General features: G+C 39.3%; 1 protein-coding gene across 3 annotated transcripts in view; it reads right to left on the bottom strand.

Moving 5' to 3' along the window:
* The window catches only part of LOC143017730 (uncharacterized), a 52,192-nt gene extending 32,721 nt beyond the window's left edge, over nt 1-19,471 (bottom strand). Inside the window, exons 1-4 of one of the 3 annotated variants that reach the window (XM_076172517.1) lie at nt 19,183-19,471; nt 8,609-8,670; nt 6,361-6,471; nt 2,319-2,419 (exon numbers count right to left, since the gene is read on the bottom strand). In XM_076172517.1, coding sequence (XP_076028632.1) covers nt 2,319-2,419; nt 6,361-6,471; nt 8,609-8,638 — 242 coding nt within the window. In that variant the 5' untranslated portion in view covers nt 8,639-8,670; nt 19,183-19,471. Of the gene's footprint in view, nt 1-2,318; nt 2,420-6,360; nt 6,472-8,608; nt 8,671-19,182 lie in introns of those variants that run through there. The other 2 variants (XM_076172518.1, XM_076172519.1) reach the window with 2 other exon arrangements.
* Between the last annotated feature and the right edge of the window lie 2,019 nt (nt 19,472-21,490).

Below are 21,490 nucleotides of genomic sequence, written 5' to 3'. Positions count from 1 at the left end.
AACAATGGGCCAAGAATTTATAGAAGGAAGAAGAGGAAACAAAATGTGAGGAAGTTGCCTTCCTTGGTGACGCGTATGTTCCAACCCATCTGTATTGACATGTCAGTGCCTCATAGGGTACCCAGGGACCAAACACTTGGTAGTCACCAGCTGCCCTGAAGTCAAGACTCGGCTGTGTGAAATTGGACAAAGTAAATCTCTCAGAATGCACCTGCAGCCCCCACAGGCATGATAGTGGGTAACCAAAACAAATCTACATTGGCTGGGGGTCCTGGGCAGAGCCCTCGGTGGGGGTCAGGGGGCCACAGGCCCAGGCAGAGTCCCTGGGCTGAATCGCTAGTAAACAAACGTATGCAAGCTGTTCCATTGATGTTGCTATCAATATAATTCGGCCAAAATAAAATGTAACCCAGTCAGCACTTTGCTATACATACACGTGCGCACCACACCACGCAATGCTACACAAAATTAATCACTTGCGGGCCAGCACAAAATAAACCGCTTACACACAGGTATAGCCAACATACAAATTGCCCAAAACTTCACATCAACCAAAAACTATTTGACCACAACAAAATCGTTTTTTTTTAACAGGATCGCTTATTACAATTGAGAATTAATGACAATTGGGAATTAATGACAAAAAATCAAGATCATTGTCAGGAAAAGAAAAAAAATCGGAACTCCGATTTAAATGCCTGCCCCCAGCTGTGCTGATGTTTTCCAGTGACAGTTAAAGCGAGGGTTATGACCTGAGCCCAGTGAATATAAGGGGTCACTGGGAGTTCACTGGTGACAGATGGGCTCAGGAACTGATGGAACAATCTCTCACCACCTCCCAAACTGAGACACTGATGGCTTCTGAAGCATCCTTGACGAACATCTCTCCACCTCCCACACTACCTGTCAAGAACCCAGGTCATGCATCAATTGATGTACTACCTCGGAGCACCATGCTACAAGCATCAATTCTGTTGTCGTCTGACAGATGGCCTCAGGAACTGAAGAAGCAATCTCTCAACACCTCCCATGCTATGACACTCTCTACCTCCCGCACTACCTCTCAAGGCCTCAGGCTGTGCATCACCCACCGGGAGTTCACCCATCAGGGACAGACTGTCTTGGAGGACCACTTGACAAATACTGCAGCCTTTTACTGCTGACTGCTCCTCCTCCTTCTACTCCCCTCCCCGCACCTCTCGTGACCAGAAGTGAACTTTTACCCTTTCTAAGGTGCCAACTTAACCCATTAAACTCCAATGACAAGATTCCTTGTCATTTGGTCAAACAAAACAAAAAATCATAAAACACCAAAATGTTTGATCAAACACCAGAAAAATATGACGTCAATCCTCGCTTCGCTCGCAGCGAAGCGAGGACTGACGTCATATTTTTCTGGTGTTTGATCAAACATTTTGGTGTTTTATGATTTTTTGTTTTGTTTGACCAAATGACAAGACATCTTGTCATCGGAGTTGAAAGGGTTAAAAAACTTAAAATTTTTCCAGAGTTTACCTTCAGCCAGGCCCATATCCCCTACATTCCTGACACAAAATGTGTTTAATAAGAGGAATAAGTTCACTAAAAATGCCAAAGATGTTGCTTGGGAAAATGGAGAAAGAGAACAACCAACGGTGTTGATGGGTTTTTAAGACAATTGGGAGGAAGATGATTCTGACGTCCACATTGCAAGGACAACACTTGTATGTATTCACTGTTGGTCACTATGCAGTAATTCAAGGAACATAGCCCCAACAAAATATGGGATTACTATAAAATACACATACATACACCAAAGGCTTTTTTTCCCCCTCACAAGGGATGTAGCCAAAGTCAAAAGGCATAATTCCACTCCCATTCACCACCCCTCAATAACTCTATACTATATTATGAAATAGGACCCCGACAAGGGGAGGGGCGGGGCAATGCCCCTGGGTAGCATTTTTTTTTTTTTTTTTTTGGGGGGGGGGGCACTTTTGGTGAAAAGGAGGTAGAGCAAGTTCCCCCTAATGTACTTTTAATGCATGATTTATTTATCATGAGTTGTGTGTATGAATGTGTGTATAAACGTTGTTTTGTGGATGAATGTTACATGTGAATCGTGCTAGTGACCATCATATGCGGAAGGTGGCGGTAGTAATGGTGGTGTGTATGGGGGGGGGGGCACTTTTTGACTTGCCCTGAGGTGGCACTTACCCATGTCAGGGCCCTGCTATGAAATATACTTAGCATAAAGAAGCACTCATACATATACCAAAGACTTTTTCCCCCTTACAAGGGAGGTAGCCAAAATAAAATAACTGAAGAAGCAAACTCACCAAATCACTATTGTGTTTCCTTCCAATTCATTGAAGTTCCCTAATTCGTCTTTTTTGTGCTGATAGTCTTCAATGACAACAGACAGAAGTTCCTTCAACTCCTGTAAAAGTTTAGGAGTTATGTAAACTTAAGAAAGAGCTATACAATGTACAATAGCAAACACTTTAAATAAGAGTTTACCATGAAAATCTATATTCATTCACTATATAGAAATTCTTATTCTTGTTTGTTTGGAACACATTGGATGAAATAACACGTGTGCAAAATAATACAAGAATTTAAAAGCAAAATGGATATAGAGAGATACAAAGACGGGACACCAGAAGCTTAACTCCCCTTCCCGTAAGATACAACTTGGTAAATACACACTGCTTGGGTCTCAGGCACTACAGTGAGAGGCAACACTTCCACAGAAAGACTTGACAGCTGGAGCTGACTTACTTCAACTGCTTCATTATTTGGCAATCCCCAACCCACTCTCATCAACTCAAAAAAGAATGATTGTGTAGGGTAAAAAAAAAAAAAAAAAAAAAAAAAAAAATATATATATATATATATATATATATATATACATATATATATACACAGTCGTACCTCGGTACTCGAACATAATCCGTTCTGAGGTGGTGGTCGAGCACCGATTTGTTCGAACACCGAAACCAATTTTCCCCTTATCACTGTCTTTCTTTGGACCCATTATTAACCACTTCAATACGGGACTTAAATCTCGCGGGCAGCAGCCAATGCCAGCCGTACGACGTAACGAAATAATATTCGCGTCATAAAATATAGTCGCCGCTTATATCGATCGTTCTCTCTTTCACCCGCGAATTTTGAAAACCACAGAGAATGGGATTTAGGGCGCATTTGGGAGAATGTAAAAACACAGGGGCGACTACAATAAATATAATCAAGACGCCGATATGGCAGCGTCGCGAATCCACTTGCTCCTCATGACGCCTACGTGTGCGGCACCGTATGGAAGGGGTTAAGGGCTAGAGCAACACGAAAAAGTTTAAATCTGGGAAGAAATACTCGAACAAACTGCGTACGTCTTACTCCGCTGGCGGTCTGAGTCGAACTGACGCTTACCCGCTGTTCGAGCTAGTCGAGTACCGAAAATCTGTTCGAGGTCCGATGCATTTTCTACTCGAATTTTTTGGTCGAGCACCGATTTGGTCGAGTATAGAGGCGGTCGAGTACCGAGGTACGACTGTATATATATATACAGGTAAACGTCGACTTACGATGGCCGCGACTTACGATTGTTCGACTTTACGATGACGACGACGACGACGGCGATATGATAATTTAACCCCTTCCATACGGTGCCGCACACGTAGGCGTCATGAGGAGCAAGTGGATTCGCGACGCTGCCATATCGGCGTCTTGATTATATTTATTGTAGTCGCCCCTGTGTTTTTACATTCTCTCAAATGTGCCCTAAATCCCATTCTCTGTAGTTTTCAAAATTCGCGGGTGAAAGAGAGAACGATCGATATAAGCGGTGACTATATTTTATGATGCGAGTATTATTACGTCACGTCGTACGGCTGGCATTGGCTGCTGCCCGCGATATTTAAGTTCCGTACTGAAAATACATATTATAGTGTTTGAATATGGTAAAAAGGATAATAATAATTAAATAAACTACTGTACATGTTTAATAGGCTATATTCAGTATCTCTGGTGGTTAATATACAGGTAGGCTAGGTACAGTGACCACGGAACAGAGTGGGGATCGACTTACGATGAGATCGTCTTACGATGGCTCTATCGAAACCTAATGCCATCGTAAGTCGACGTTTACCTGTATATATATATATATATATATATATATACATATATATATATATATACACATATATATATATACATATATGTATATATATATACATATATAAATATACACATATATATATATACATATGTGTATATATATATTTATACATATATAAATATATATATATATATATAAATAAGAATAAAAAAATAGAAAATAAATAAATAAATAAATAAAAATACAGTAAATATATAAAATAAAAATAAACAAATAAATAAATAAATAAAAATAAGAGGGAGGGAAGAGGGTACTGGGGAGTGGAGTATGTATAGGATGGAATGGGTGGGAGTGGTTTCTATGCCTTGTCTTTTGGCTACCTCCCATGTAAGGGGGAAAAAAGCTTTTGGTATATGTATGTATGTATGTATGTATGTATGTATGCATGTATATATGTATGTATGTATATATATATATATATATACAGTATATATATTGAGTTGGAACTGTATATGAATTTAAGTCTAGGTATGTTAGAAAATTAGAGAATAGGAGATGGGACCCAATGAACATTGCTCTTTTCCTGTGCACTACAATTTGGTAAATACAAATAGGTAAATACACCCACTCCCATCCACCATTTTTGTTTCCCTCTCATCTTAGCTCCTTGAGGATGAAGGGTCATCCCTCTCTCCAGCCCACTGCCTGGGTCAGGAGCAACACAGCTCATCCATAGCAAGGCTGCTTCACTTACATGGAGAACCCCACCTCTCCATCACCTCATGTGGAAAATAGAGAAGATGGAGAGAAATTCCTTTGGGCTGCATCAAAATATTGTCCACACACAACCACTCCCCACTAGCCCCTCCATCCCCTGCCTTCTCCCTTACTTGTTCAACAGACATAGAAAAGGGAGAAAATGGGGAGAAAATCCCTTTGAACTACGTCAACAACAATTCTCCACTCATCCCTATACCCTGCCTTCTTACTTCCTTGCTCAACAAACATTCCCCTCTTGCTCAAAGCCCTTTCACCCCAGTCATCCATCTCATCCTTGGTAGCTTCTTCAAGTTCACTCCATTCACCTCTACCTTCCACACCTCTTTTGCTAATTTTTCTTCACTTATTCTTTCCTTGTGTCCAAACCATTCCAAATTTTCATCAACCCTATTTGCCAGCTCCATTTCCACCCCTGCTCTCCTCCTCATTCCTCTTTCTATCCAACTTTGTAAAAGAACCTTACATAGAAATATCCATCCATACACCAAGGACTTTTTCCCCCCTTACCAGGGAGGTAGCCACCCATTCTACTCCCATGCACTACCCTTTCCTCCTTCTTATCTTAGCTCCTCATAGATGACGGTCACCCCTGCATCCCACCCACTTCCCTGGGTCCGAAGCAATGCAGTAAGACACAGCACATCCGCAACAAGGCCACTTCACTTAAGTGACGACCCCTCCTCTCTGTCCCCTCATACAGAAAAATAGAAAACGGGGAGAAATCCCATTGGGCTGCATCAAAAAATATTTCACACATAACCATTCCCTAACTCCCCCATCCCCTTCCTTGCATTACAGTATCACCTATACACAGTCATTCTCCACTCACCCCTCTCTCCAGCCTTCTTCCTTACTTGCTCAACAGACATCCCCCTCTTACTCAATACCCCTTTCACCCCATCCATCCATCTCATCCTTTGTTGTCCCCTCATGTTCACTCCATCTACCTCTGTCTCTCACCTCTTTAACCTTTCCTCATGTCTGGGGTATTGGCTGCATGTTATTGTATGGTAAAAACCAGATCAGTAGCATGCAGCTGATGCTTTAGAGTCCATATGGGGTGCCCCTATGGACCAGAGCTACACCTCATTTTGTCTGTGTTAGAGGAAATATCTACTCATAAGGAAATTATGCTATTTTATTGTACTGTGACTGCTCCTTTGTTATGTTATCTCTCTACTCTTAATACTGTCCTGTACCACTTCTTTGAATATATAATTTCCATTTTCACCTACCCCTGTGGTAGGGGAGGAAAGAATACTGCCACCGAGTTTCCCCAGTCAGATCATAAAAGGTGACTAAAATGGGATGGAGGATGAGACTAGGCATCCTGCTCTCTGTGACCCTACAGTACAAATACTTACATGAGGTCTATAAAGAAATATATCTGCAGAAAATATCAGTACCTTCCAATGTGGCCCTATGGTACAAATACTTACATGAAGTCAATAAAGAAATATATCTGCAGAAAATATCAGTACCTTCCAATGATGGTACTGCATCCATTTTGAAGTTTTTCTGAAACCTTTAGGTGTATTCATTTGACATTTTAAAGGTTTTATTTCTGTCATCAGTACTTTTCCCTCAGTGACCTGAAAAAAGTAAAGCAAGATGGATGAATAAAAATCATAAAATAGTCATTATAATGTGTCTTTTATCCCACTGTGTGACCAATGAGGTGATGAATAACATTTTCTGGATTAAAACCTATATGGATCTGAGTATCTCAATATCTGTTCACATTCATAAACCTGTATCTCATGAAGCCAACTAGGATCCTTGCCCATCCTCCATGAACTGTATAAAAATTAAAGCTCCAACTAAACAGAACAGAACATACTTCAGCAGATCTTACCATGGTCATCACACAGTACTCAGGACATGCATTGGTTGGGCATCACAAAAAGATGACATGTCCACACAGCCAGAGTGTCACATGTACTGATAAATATACTTTCATCGACTACAAAGCACTGGCAGCACATAAGCACAGGCATAGAATGGAAGTGAATATGAAATACTGTCATACATGACTATTTATCTATAGAAACTGACTGAATAAGGTGACAAAATAATTCTGGTGGGTGATTGTGGTGATTCTACCAACAGAATTCAGTTTCAGGGGGTAATCAATGATCACTATCCTCCAAGGTGTGATATCTATACATACATATAACAAAGGCTTTTTCCCCTTTACATGGGAGGTACCCAAAAGACAAAGGCATAGAAACCACTCCCACCTACTCCATCCCCTACATACTCCACTCCCCTCTACCCTCTTCCTTCCCTCTTATCTTGGCACCTCCCGGATGACACAAGTAAAGTGATATCTATGACTCTATAATAATTATCTACTGGAGGTGAGACTAATTATGCTTGCTTTGATAGTACCCTTCAGATGAGCATGAGTTTTGTTCCTTTGGAATACTGTGAAGGAAAGCAAAGGGAAATGTCCTTGAATATTATGCATTTCATTACAATACTACCAAGAGTCTATCAATACTACTTCTACAGAAGGAAAGGCAGTGAATTGTGGTATGAAGAGGTGAGGGGAGATGGTGTAAAAAAAACAAAAAAAAAACATAATATTTGAGGAATATAAGAAATAAGGAAGCACAGGCAAGGTATGATGAAAAGAGGGTGGAAGCAGAATGCAAGGTGAAGGAGGCTGAGAGGAGAGCAGATATCAAGCAGAGGAGATGTTTGATGCAAAATTCTCGAAAGGAAGTTAAGAAAGTGATGTGAAATGAAGCATCTAGAGAGGAGAGGATGAAGGGTGCAGATTAATCTTAATGCAAGTGAAGGTGGTGAGGGGAAGATGGGCAGATTATATCAAGCTGATGAAGGTAGAATAGGATAATATCCAAGCACATCAACTACAGACTAGCTCCCAAGAACATCCATATATACATGTAAACTCAAATAAAGGCTTTGTTAAAAAAATAATCCAATAATAAAACAGAAAGGCCACAAGCTAAGAGCCCTGAAATCTAGGGCCTCACTTTAGATAATCATATGTCCTTCAGTCCATACATCAAGGACATAATGAAAATCAACTAGAAAATAAACATATTAAGATCAGTAGCAAACATAGGTTTTGGTCAGAAGGAAACTCTAATCACAGATTACTAATAAGAACCAATAACCACAGCATGTTTCCCAAAAGTCCATAAAATAAAACTAGACAACCTAAAAAGCTGCACAAAACAAACCATTAGAAATAATAACAGGATGCAACAAGACCACCTCAATAGAATATCTACAAGCTGAAACTAAAACCCTTCCAATAAACCAGTATACAGAAATGGTAGGCACGGTTCCATGCAAGAGTCCTGTCTTACATTCACACAATTACATGTCAGGCTCTATTAAATGACCAGAGGAAATAAATAAATAAAAATAAATATGGAATCAGTTCAGTACAAGGATTCAGAGAGAGAGAGAGAGAGAGAGAGAGAGAGAGAGAGAGAGAGAGAGAGAGAGAGAGAGAGAGAGAGAGAGAGAGAGAGAGAGAGAGAGAGAGAGAGAGAGAGAGAGAGAGAGAGAGAGAGAGAGAGAGAGAGAGAGATGAGAGAGATAATTGTCCTGTAGGATGGGGTACTTATTTAACGTTTTTACAGGAGTAAATATGTGAGCATTGAAAAAGAGGATTTATGACAAATGAAGTATGCGTTCTAAGTATTCTATGGTACAAATATAATGAATGATGTAGTAGTAGCATGGCCTTACCCTGATGAATTCAAAATGCAGTCCAACCATTCTGAATGTGCCAAATTTTTACACACTTGCACCTGAAATTGAAGGACGTAATTGAATGTATCTACCAGCCTGCAGCAGGTAGAGTCATTTAAAAATTGTGCTACTCCCTAGGCTTCCACTCAAACTAAGCTTTCCATGTGAATACTTAACATACAATACCTTTTCTTCAACAGAGAAGATAAAATCTTGAAGACAGGAATACGAAATTAGGAGTGAGGTGGGTGATATTGCTGCACCTCAAAACCAATCATCAACAGATCATTTCAAATCCAATGCCAAATAACAGCCTCTCCCAGACCACTCCAATTTCTCAAGACTGCATCAACTTGTCACATCACTCCTGCAAACTTCTCTATCTCATCTTTCCACCTTCTGTCTGATCTCCCTCTTCCATGCTTCCAATCTTACAGCATCCTGTCAGTAACACACCTACTGTACTTTATTTTCTACCATTCTTTCACTCTAATTTCCTTGCTCATTTTCTCTCCTTTACCACCTCCACAATATCTTTTACTCCAGTCTGCTCTCTCACGTAACTAACCCTATTCCTGTCTTTCAGTGTTATTCCTGGCACTGATCTATTCCCTTCAGTGCACTTCTTAGCTGTCTCCATTACCTTATGAATTTCCAAGTCTCACATTATAACTGGCATTATACACTGAATGACAGGAAGTGTCACTGAAAAGTTGGCACTGCCCAGGAATCGAACCCAAGACCTCCCACTGTCCAGACAAGCATGCTTACTGATTACACCACAGTTGCCTCTAGTGACCACTCGCACATCTCCCTTTCCTGGGCCTCTGCAAGTATGGGAATGTGCACCACTACAGGGATCCTTCTCACTCTGCTATGTTTGATAGGGAGCTTCACTGAAAAGCTGGCACCACCAGGGAATGGAACCCGAGATCTACTGTCCGGGCAGGCATGCTTACCAATTACACTATGGTTGCCTCTAGTGACCACTTGCACATACACTGATTGTACATTTAGCATTCCAGACATATAGAGCCTCTCATTTTCTTATATTTACCAAACTTTTTCCAACTAATTGTGATATTCCTTTTTATTTCATTTTCATGATCTGTAGTCAGTTTCAACATCTGGCCCAAATAACTCTCTACCTTAAGCAGGACTTTCACCATCGTTTATAATTGCTTTACTTTGTGTTTTCAAGAAGTTTCTTCCCAGAGAGACCTGTGGAAAGATATGAGGACCATTGCTGTGGGGTTGCAGATTTTTTAATTAGTGGGACTTGTGGCAATAGCTGTCATTTATTCAGGGCCTTTTCCCCTTTATAAGGTGTAGTTGAATCAAACCACATACACATCCCACACTTGTGGCAATAGCTGCCATTTATTCAGGCCCTTTTCCCCTTTATAAGGTGTAGTCGAGTCAAACCACATACACATCCCACACACATCAAAAACCCATTTGTCACTTTTCCTATTTCAGTACCTCATGGATTAGGGTCATCCCTGTTCCTTGCAACACTGTTGGAGTATAAGGCAGTGCAGCAAGCCAGTTTATCTATAGCATGGCCTAACAACTAGTTGGTGTGCCCCAACTCATTCATTTTATGGTACCCTCACTTCTTATTTCATTGACTCAAAAAAGTTATGGAGCAGATATGAATATCCTTTTTGGTTACATAGTTCCTTCATCCATACATTTTCCTTTTACACTAACAAAAAATCTTAAGAATATATCAGTAGGGCCTATGGTACTATGCTGGACAATGATCTTTAGATGTTACAAATGCTGAGGAAGAAGGTCAGAAACCTACACCAGGATGCTGCGAATGAAGCTGTCATTCTTGTCTTGTGCTTGGACTGTTGAGGCAAGGAGATTGGTCGGCAGCAAACTCATCATGTCACATCATGGATTTGTGCAGTGACACAGCCTAGTGTGGCCATGAAGGAGGCTATGATGAGGGCACCTTTGGGCGATGACGTATTTGGGGAGGACCCAACTGTTTTAACTTTGCAGGTAAAAGTTGCTGACCTACTGGAGAAGGATGCTGCCCTCTTTGTTCCGTCAGGCACCATGGCCAACCTGATCTGTAGTAAGTCTACATACTATCTTATCCTGTTACAATAGCTATATTTTCTTCTAAGCTCACTTTTCTTTAACTTAAAAACTGACTAGGAAATAACATCTGTTATACTGTGCTGATTAGGGCCACGTGATAGCCCAGTGGATACCGTCTTGATCTCATGAACAGGTGGCCAAATGGGGAGGCAGGCTAACATCGGCCTAAAAAAGGGGTTTCTTAATTTCCATTGCGTGGGAATGATATGGTGAGTTTATACTTTAACTCCAATGCAATGAGCCTGTGTGGAGCAGTGGGTAGCATTCCTGTCTTGCGTGCAGGAGACCTAGCTTCGATCCCCGGGGGGTGTAAAGGGCCATTTACACGGTCAAACAGTTTGACAAACTTGGTTTGTCAGACAAGTGTTTGAAATAAAGTTTGACCATGTGAATGGGGTATTTGGTCATCAAACACGTTTGTTGAATGTGTTTGACAACCAAATACCCTATTCACACAGTCAAACATCACTTCAAACACTTGTTTGACAAACCGTTTGGCCATCTAAATGCCCCTTAAATATTCAATCATTCAAATCACACTTTCATGGCTTCCTAACCCTTCTGTATAGCGGTGGACATAAGAGGTGCATTAAACCAGTGTCGCATGCAGGACGATCACCTAATTATTATGGTCGAGCTGAATACATTGGGTTCAGACTACATTCACATGTGCCTGGAACCTCGCATGCTCCTCATGCCTTATCAAACTAGATTAAAGGGGTTATCACACTGGGCTTCCATGGGCTTCCCCAGCTCCGACAGTTGAGAGTCCGTTTGGGTGAGAGTGATTTCAATTGCAGTATTCTATTTTTCAAACCTTCAAATGAAATTTAACACAAGTAAATGTAAGGTTATACATGTAGGTAAAAATAATAATAAGTACGATTGCAAGTTATTTGGAAATTCATTAACATAAGTGGATAGTGAAAAGGATCTTGGCATAATTATCAGTAATTATATAATCATCTAAGCAGTGTATTTCTGCTTCACAGAAAGCAAATAAAATTCTAGGACTGATTGCACGATCTTTTGATTTTAAAAGTCCATCTGTCATTAACAAGTTATATAAATTGTTAGTTCTTCCACATTTGGAATATGCCGTATCCATATGGTCACCGAATCTCATTAAAGACATTGACAGATTGGGAAAAGTACAGCGGTGAGCCACAAAACTGATTCTAAATATTAGAAATAAATCATACAAGAATGGACTAAAAAATATTAATCTATTTTCCTTAAAAAAGCATAGACTGAAGGGTGATTTGTTAAGATCTTTAAGATTCTAAAGGGAACTGACAATATCAAAAGTGACAAAATTTTCAAACGCGAATCAGACAAGAAATAATGGTCTCAAACTGTCAGGAAGTAGATTTAATTTGAAAGTGGGTAGAAACAACTTCATCAACTGTGTAGTAAATTAACGGAATAAACCTCCTGCAGATGCAGTGCAATGTAGTAAAATTCGAAATTTTAAGATTCATTTAGATAAACATCTAAGCAATATGCTGTAATGCTTGCCATTTATTATATTCTATTTTATTTATTAATTTATTACTATTATTTATCTGTTTATTATTTATGATTTATTTATTTTATTTCTTTACTTATTCATTTGTTTATACATTAATTTTTTTCACATTCGACATAGTTATGGACCAAAAGGTCTCCTGTTGGCATGCTCTTCCTTTGGAATCCTTTGGAAATCCTTTGGACTGTTGGCAAGTGACCATCACCGCTGGAAATCAGAGAGAAATGCAGGATTTCACAACTAAGCGATTGCAAGACCAGCTTGCTACTGATTACACCACCAGCGAATGCTGAGGGCACAGTGCAAACATATCCTTACTACCTATGAGGAGAGGGTAGTAAACAACCCAGCCAACTGTTTAAGCAAGGAGGCTGACACAAGTTCAAGAATAAACTGGATGTGGAGAGATACAAAAACGGGTCACAACGAGCATAGCTCCCGTTCCGTAAAATACAACTAGGTAAATCAGGCCCTACACTAGAAGATTTAGAAATTACTGAGAGAGACATTAACTCCACTGTAGATGAACTAGGCTCTGATGGTTTTCATGTAACTTTTAAAGAACTGTAAATCTGATTTGGACCGAATTCCTCATTCACTAAAAGAAGGAACAATAACAACAATTCACAGAAGAACCAATATAGGACTACCAGGTTGCTATTTTTATCTATTCTATACATGTTTTTCATCATAAAAAATATTGCCCAAGAAAAGATATCAGAAAGCATTGAATCTCTGTACGAAGCAGTGAGTAGGTGGTTGGTTCAATTGACATTGATGATAAAGGAACTGAATGTGGAAATGTGCAAATTAATGGCCATTAGCAGAGAACATGACCATGAGATTTGGATAAATATAAAGCAAGTTAACATCAACTTTAAGTATCTTGGAGTAGATGTTAACAAGGTCAAATGAATGTTGAAAAAACACTATTGTTAAATATTATAAAGAACTTTATGCTCTATATCCACTTCTTAAAGATAATGCAGTACCATCTTATGTAAAGAAAACTATTCATACCACAATAAATACATACATACTTATACCAATGGCTTTTCCCCCTTACCAGGAAAGTAGCCAAAGTCAAAAGCATAAATCCACTCCCACCCATTTCAACCCATACTCCACTCCCATTCACCACCATCCCTCCCTCCCTGTTTTCTCAGCTCCTCCTGGATGATAGGTCATTCCTGTATCTCGCCCACTCCCCTGGGTCAGAAGCAATGTAACAAGACACAGCACATCCACAGCATGGCTGCTTCATTTAACTGGCGACCCCCCCACTTCCATCCCCAAACTTTGGCCAATACTTACTTATGGATATGAGGCTTGGAAATTGACATAAAAAACAATAAACAAAATCCAGCCTGTTAAAATGAAACCACTTAGAGTTATTAGAAGATGCTTATGTTTAAGACTATATAAGAAACATAAAGATACTTGAAGAACTTGGACTAAAGATTTCATGGAATGAGCCCAGTTGAGATGGCTTGGGCACATGAAGAGGATAGACGAAGGTAGATACCCAAGAATGTATCATGAATGGATACCAAACGGAGAGGGTCCCACAGGAAGTCTGTGAATGAGGTGGCAGACAAATATTGAATAGGCAATTAAGAAGAGAGGTACCACTTTGGAAGAAGTCAAAAGAACAAATGCATTAGAGGACAGAGACCAATGGAGAATATTCATTAGGCACAATAACTGAGAGACCACAGTGTCTATTCAGGGCCCTTACATGGAGGGTGGGGAGGCATCTGCCCTGGGGCGGCACATTTAGGGGGGGCGGCAATTCTAGTCTGGACATGCTGTCCACAAGGCTGACAAAATAATTATAATAAAAAAAGGCCATTGGAGCCCTGAATATTTTACTGTAATTTACAAATTTTGGTTTAGAATCAACAGATCATGAAATATTTTCCCTAAATCTGTAATAGGGTCATTAAATACAATTTTTAAAATCTGTTTAATTATTCTACAAGCCAATCGTAATAGGCAGTATGGAATGGTGGAAATGGGAAGTGATGTTGGGGTAAAGACCACAATGGAAATAAGCTTACATGCTTTTTTGTGTTACTGGTATCCTCTGCATTTGTAACTGTTATTTTGAACTATGTGTTCTTTTCTTTATCTGCACTTCATGTATATTGATTCGATGCCAAATAAAATTATTATTATTATTATTATCATATAAGGAGGGGGGGGGGGTATCACTGAGAACTCTGCCCCAGGGTAGCACTTAGGCTTGTAAGGGCTCTGGTCTATCATAAAGAGGGTATGCAGATGAACATACTGGAAAAGATAACGAGGACTTGTACCAAACAGACCTACCTGCCATCCATAAATCCAAGAAGAGGGTAGTTGTGTTAAGAGCAGAAGCCACTATCCAAAGTTTACTGACAACTGTCCATAATAATTTTTCAAACAATGGAGCTAGGTTGTCAAATGCATTCCCCAAACCTATCTGTGGTATCAAAAGTTACATTCAAGCACTAACCATACAAGTGGCTGATAATCCTCCTATCCAAGGACATACAAAAACATTTCCAAATATCCAATATGAACTGAGAAGAGACAAGATGACTGGAAGTAGTGGAGATCCACCTTAGGTGCGTCTTGCAAGGCTGAAATAGCACAAAGCATGCAAAGGAAGTAATTCACTTAAGCCAAGCTCTTTAATTTGTTAGCTTCATGCTTTTACTGACGAATAATCTTCCTTTTCACTGGGTCCTGAAAGATGGTCAGAGGAAAGGCCCATTTATGAAAACTGTAAACCCCCTCACTTCCAAAAGGAGGTAGCTCTAAGGGGTTGACACTCAATCTCTGGAATAGGTCCAAGATCTTTCACCAGCAATTTCAACTGTATTTCTTACACCTTTTCACATATGGTAACCTGATAACTGGCAATTACTCCCCTCCAACTGCTTTCAGCCAATAACATACATATGGCTCAATGGCGCAGTGGTAGCATTTGCAACTGCTAACTCAGCGGTCCAAGTTCGAATCCTGCCCAGGGCTGAAATAATTTCAGAATCACTGTGCTGTGAGCCATTACTCCAATACTCATAGGTGGGGAGTTGGGTGTGTGTGTCAGGTCACAGCATTACCCATAGATGGGTCATACATGAGCTCTCATCTGGGAGGGTAGTAGCTGTTGATCACAAGTCCAGCACGTGATACAAGACCATGGTGAATTACACAATACAGTGCAAACAACAGTAATTTTTTTTTATTTAGAAGTGCATACCTATGTGCTATAGCATTAGAAAATTAAATATTAATTTTGTAAATAATAATACATCACTGTAATAAATATTTTTCTTGGCAAAAATCAATCAGAAAACATTGCTAAAACCTATTGACAAACAGTTAAAATCGACTCCTTCAGACACCATCTTTGTTTTGATAGATTTGGAGGTCAAAGACGATGATGACAACCCTGATGAAATCTAGAATTACAGGTACCGCATCACTAAATACAGACTAGTTTAGGTAGTAGGTAGTTAGGTTTGGTTAGGTAGGTTAGGTTAGGTAGGTCAGATTAGGTAGGCTAGGTTGGGCAGGTTAGGTTTAGAATGGACAAATTCATCATACTTTAATTTCTTTGACCTCCTCCTCTACCAAAACAGATGGTGTGTCTAGCAACTGAAGCAGCTATGTTATGTATTTATAGCTTTTAACAACTTTTTCTATTATTGATTTCTGCCAAGAATAATGTATATTACAGTGATGTATTATAATTCACAAAATTATTTAATTTTCTATTGCTATATTGCATAGGTGTGCACTTCTAAAAATTTACCAAATTTTTTTCCCCAGACAGTATTTTCTTCACTACTCATTCTATTTTTTCTAAAGTTTCATTAGGTAGAAAACCTACAGCCCCATAGTGACTTCCAACAGTCTTTGAAACCTATAAATCTCTTTGGGAAGAACCTTTGGACTGCTTTCTGTGATATATTAACGTGGTACTGTTTCTTGGCGAGGGGGGTGATGGGTTTCGAAAAGAGGGTAGCTTTGCTGGCTATCTTCCAGGACCACCTCATAAAGGTACCCATCATTGGTCCCTTTTGGTATACAGTACTACCTCTCATTAATGCACTAAAAGGGGGGTAACGGTGTCTGTTGATGTGAATAATCTGTTGATTTGGAGTGGTTTTTGGGTGGCATAGTGATTGCACGCACTAAACACCAAAAACACTGCAAACACAGCTAATTAATGTCCATTAATGAGCGGTCTCACTGTATAGATATAAACCATTACATGGATGAATAGCAACCTATTAATACAGATTGACCTCTCATTGACGGACATTAATCAGCTGTGTTTGTGGTGTTTTTGTTGTATTTTCGGTGCTGTTGTTTAGTGCTGTGCAATCACTATGCCACCCAAAAACCACTCCAAATCAACGGATTATTCACATCAACGGACTCCGTTACCCCCCTTTTAGTTCATTAATGAGAGGTCAATCTGTACTAAATGAAATAAAAAGGGAATGTCTAATAAAAATAAAGAACAAGGAATTAAGAAGTCTTTGTAATATTTAGTTCATAACCATAATAATAATAATAATAATTTTATTTGGCATTGAATCAATATACATGAAGTGCAGATAATGAAAAGAATACATAGTTCGAAACAATAACTACAAATGCCGACGATAACTCAAAAAAGCATGTATGCTTATTTCCATTGTGGTCTACAACCATAAGAACCTGGTGTCACTAATTACTGACAAAATAATGCAACCATATGCTAATTTTTTTTATATAAAATTGTGCATTTGAGCAAAAATCGTCCTTGTTCGGGTTTTGTCGGTATTTAGTGAGTCGGACGGTATACATAGCTGTGGTGGGTAATTTTGCAGAGGCTAGAAACGTGACTTTTCTTTGATCAAATTACATGTAAGTCACACATTTCAAAGAAAATATGTCAAATACTGCAACCATATATTTAGAATTGTGCATTTGAGCAAAAACCATCCTTGTTTGGGTTTTGTCGGGTTTTTTTTGTCGGTTTTCTCAGATTTTTGACGGTGTTGTCGGTTGTGTCAGTAAATAGTGAGACCCATAAGAACCAATGACAGCTTGGTTTCCATGACAAGAACTGTAAAAGATTTGGGGATATCATCAGAGAAACATTAGTTTTACTAGAATATATCTAAATAAATGGGCACTGGCATTGTTTATCTACACAGCTAAGTCCTGAGCAGATTAAGTCATTGTAACTTGATCTACTATCAGCTGAGGAAACTTCTGAATATTACAAAAAGAACCAGTGAGGTGATCAAGGGTACTTCACTGCAGAAGTGACATCACTGCATTATTTCTAATCAAATTATTAAGGCACTGATTTATTGCAAATAGAGAACTATAGTAAACCATGTAAAATTCCAGATTTGTGTAAACATGGATACCTAACACAAAACTTACATGGTACAACTCCTAACCTAGCCATTCCACAGAAAAAAATAGGGACAATTTATAGTTTCACCCAACCATAGAATATGATATGTGGCATTTGTGTTTCTGGTGAGAAATGTTGTGATATGAACAATGGTGTACATCATTTCCGTCGCAAATGCGTACTTTTGAAGTAATTAAGTATTGAATTTATGCACTTATGCCTACATCTCCTGAATGATCTGGGGGGACGTGTGGGAAATCGGGGTTTTTGGGTGGGGAAGACTAATAAATGGAGTAATGTGCATTGCAAAACAGGTATAAAATAAACAAAAACACTTAAAAAATATTTTTAAAAATATCAAAAATCACATTTTAGGGCCGGAGTCCCGCCTCACGCCATCGGTAGCCATGTTTGTTTTTCCCAATGATTCGAAAAAAGTCTCGCTAGATCTGTTACATTTAACGAAGTCCACTCCAGCCGTGCAAGACTTCCTAACTGTAAACTAACGTTACCTCTATTAGGTTAGGTTAGGTTAGTTTACGGTTACCAAGTCTTCCATGAGCGTCTTCCCTAAATCTAGCGCTTCTACTCACACTTACAATCGTTAGTAAACAAACATGGTGCCGCGTGCGGTACCGCCGATATGGATTTTTTTTTGGGGGGGAGGGGGGTTCTTTAGTCTTCTTCATTTTACACACGTTTGGCAATGCACATTACTCCATTTATTAGTCTTCCTCACCCAAAAACCCCGATTTCCCACACATCCCCCCCCAAGATCGCTCAGCATACATAGGCATAAGTGCATAACTTTAGTACTGAATTACTTCAAAAGTTTTGCGACGGAAATGATGTACACCATCGTTCAAATCACAACATTTCTTACCAGAAACACATAAGCCACATATCAAATTCTATGGTTGGGTGAAACTAAAAAAGGAAGTGAAAAATGTTAGATCATGAAACCAGAGTAATTGAGATTATTCAGCGACTCATGCATATGTAATACTTGTGAAGCAAGGAAGTCATCAGTATGTATATTTATAACATATACAAACAAATACATATATATATATATATATAAATATATATTTTCTGGCCTTGAAGAAATGTACTCTTAGACTTAGACTACACTACAGATGCAGTTAGGGCATGAGACAAATAGAACAGTCAGAGAAATTACTGAAGGTATTCTGGTTAATATATCTTTATTTCATTAAGGCTGTGACATGAAGGGTCTCATACCATACCTGATAGATCTCCGGAGAGAAGATATCATTATGATATCTTCTCTCCGGAGATCTATCAGGTATTTAGAATTTAGAGGGTCTTCCTCATAGCTGTGGTAGTCCACTACTACTTCCAGCCCTATTTATATTATGATAATCATAATATTATATATAAATAGGGCTGGAAGTAGTAGTGGACTACCACAGCTATGAGGAAGACCCTCTAAATTCGACTAAGTAAACTACGTAAGTAAACGGTAGTTACATTTATACAGTTTCAACTTTTTTCACCTACATGGATCACTTCGGTGTCATCGACGGAGCTGACACTGACGTTTTCAGTGTGACACTGTATGATTACAGCTTGTTTATCAATATTTCATGTAGCTTTGCTTACTTAGCTACACACTAAAAATCAATTTAATTTTTTTTTCAAATACAATAGAATTAAACCAATCTATTTATTTCTGAAAGTCCTGGGCACAAATTAAACTGTACATAGAACACATTCTGAGGAATCTCAGTAATTAGAGAAACGGGTTAGACGTTGACGATAGCGCATCATCCAAACTTTTGAAGTAGTACTACGTCTGTCAATCAACAATATAAAAAATAATTTAAAATAAATGCCAGGAAAAAAATGTTGATGCATCAAGAACAGGACATATTCATAATCATTATATAATTCTCTGAGTAACACTTTCAAACTCACTTTCACCCTTTACCATGCCCTTTTTCTCTAAACTACGTGAGTTATCTTATTAAGTAAGCAAGTCCACTAATGGGGCTTTTGAGATATGTTATATTCATTCAAATATACTAGATTTTTCTGGGCGCAAATGTATAAACGCATTTCAAATATGTGTATATTTAAACCTACAGCAGGTTTCCTGTGTATAATTGTTATTGTGTAACCGTAAAGCTGCACAATTCTGAAGATAACCCATTGTAGTCGAAACGTTAATTAAAAATAGAAAACTTTGGACGGCTCGTCTTTGCCCATCCCCCCGAATCAAGACCTACTGCCAGAACAACTGAGAACATCTGAAAGAAGATTAATAAGATGAGAATGCTGCTGTATTCAACTCAGTTTGTATTCATAAGAATCTACATGCATACATACATACATACATACATACATACATACATACATACATACATACATACATACATACATACATATATACATACATACATACATACATTATACATACATACATACATACATACATACATACATACATACATACATACATACATACATACATACATACATACATACATACATACATACATACATACATACATATACCAAAGGTTTTCCCCTCTTATAAGGAAGGTAGCCAAAAAGACAAAGGCATAAATACTACTCCCACCCATTTCATCCCAGTCACACTTTACTTCCCCCCACCATCTTCCCTCCCTCTTATCTTGGCACCTCCTGGATGACGGATCATCCTTGCATCTTGTCCACTGCCCTGGGTTAGAAGCAGTGTCGCAAGACACAGCACCTCCACAGCAAGGCCGCTTCATTAAATCGGCGACCCCATCTCCGTCCCCTCATGCAGAAATGGAGAAGACGGGGAGAAATCCTTTCGGGCTGCGTCAAATTTTTCTCATACATACTCCCTCACCCCCATCCCCCACCCATTCCACCTCATGTATCACAACATCATCCATATACAACCATTCTCCATTCACCCCTGTCTTCTGTCCTCTCCCGTCCTTCCTCAACAGATATTCCCCTCTTCCCCAAAGCCCCTTTTACCCCATCCATCCCTCTTATCCTAGGTCACCCCCTTATGTTCACTCCTTCCACATCTACCTTCCACACCTCTTTTATTAGTCTTTCTTCACTCATTCTTTCCATGTGTCCAAACCATCCCAATACTCTTTCATCCACCCTATCTCCCATCTCCCTTTCCACCCCCGTTCTCCTCCTCACCTCACCATTTCTCACTCTATCCAGCCTAGTAACCCCCATCATACTTCTCAGACACCCCATCTCAAACACATTCAAACTCCTTCTCTCTCCCTCTCTTATGTTCCATGTTTCTGCCCCATACAGTGCTGTCGGCACAATGATTCCTTCATATAATCTCTTCTTAGCATCCATTTCCAAATGTCTATTTCTCATTACAATTTTTAATCCACCAAGGCATTTACTTGCTTCTCTCAATCTACATTCTACCTCCACTCCTCTCTTTCCTGCCACATTCGTACCCAAGTATTTAAAACTATCCACTTCCCCCAGTCTCTCTCCCTTGGCACTCACTTCCAGTCTGCTGCCACTTTCACACCTTGTACATCTCATCACCTTTTATCCACATTCATCTTCAACTTCCTTCTTTCACACTTTCCCAAACTCGGTCACTAACTTCCTCAATCCCTCCTCTGATCCTGCTACAAGCGCAATGTCGTCCGCAAACCACAACTGGCTTATCTCCAACTTTTCTCCATTTTCTTTACCCATCTCCAATCCCTGACCCACCACCCTTGCATTTACCTCTCGCACCACCCCACCCGTGTATAAATTGAACAGCCAGGGTGACATAACACATCCCTGACGAAGTCCCACCTTTACTTCAAACCACTCATTCTCT

The sequence above is a fragment of the Oratosquilla oratoria genome, chromosome 33, assembly GCF_046742065.1.
Source record: "Oratosquilla oratoria isolate Oo_2021 chromosome 33, ASM4674206v1, whole genome shotgun sequence".
Lineage (NCBI taxonomy): Eukaryota > Metazoa > Arthropoda > Malacostraca > Stomatopoda > Squillidae > Oratosquilla > Oratosquilla oratoria.
Note: the sequence above shows the minus strand (reverse complement) of the source record. Positions and strands in the feature narration are given on the sequence as shown.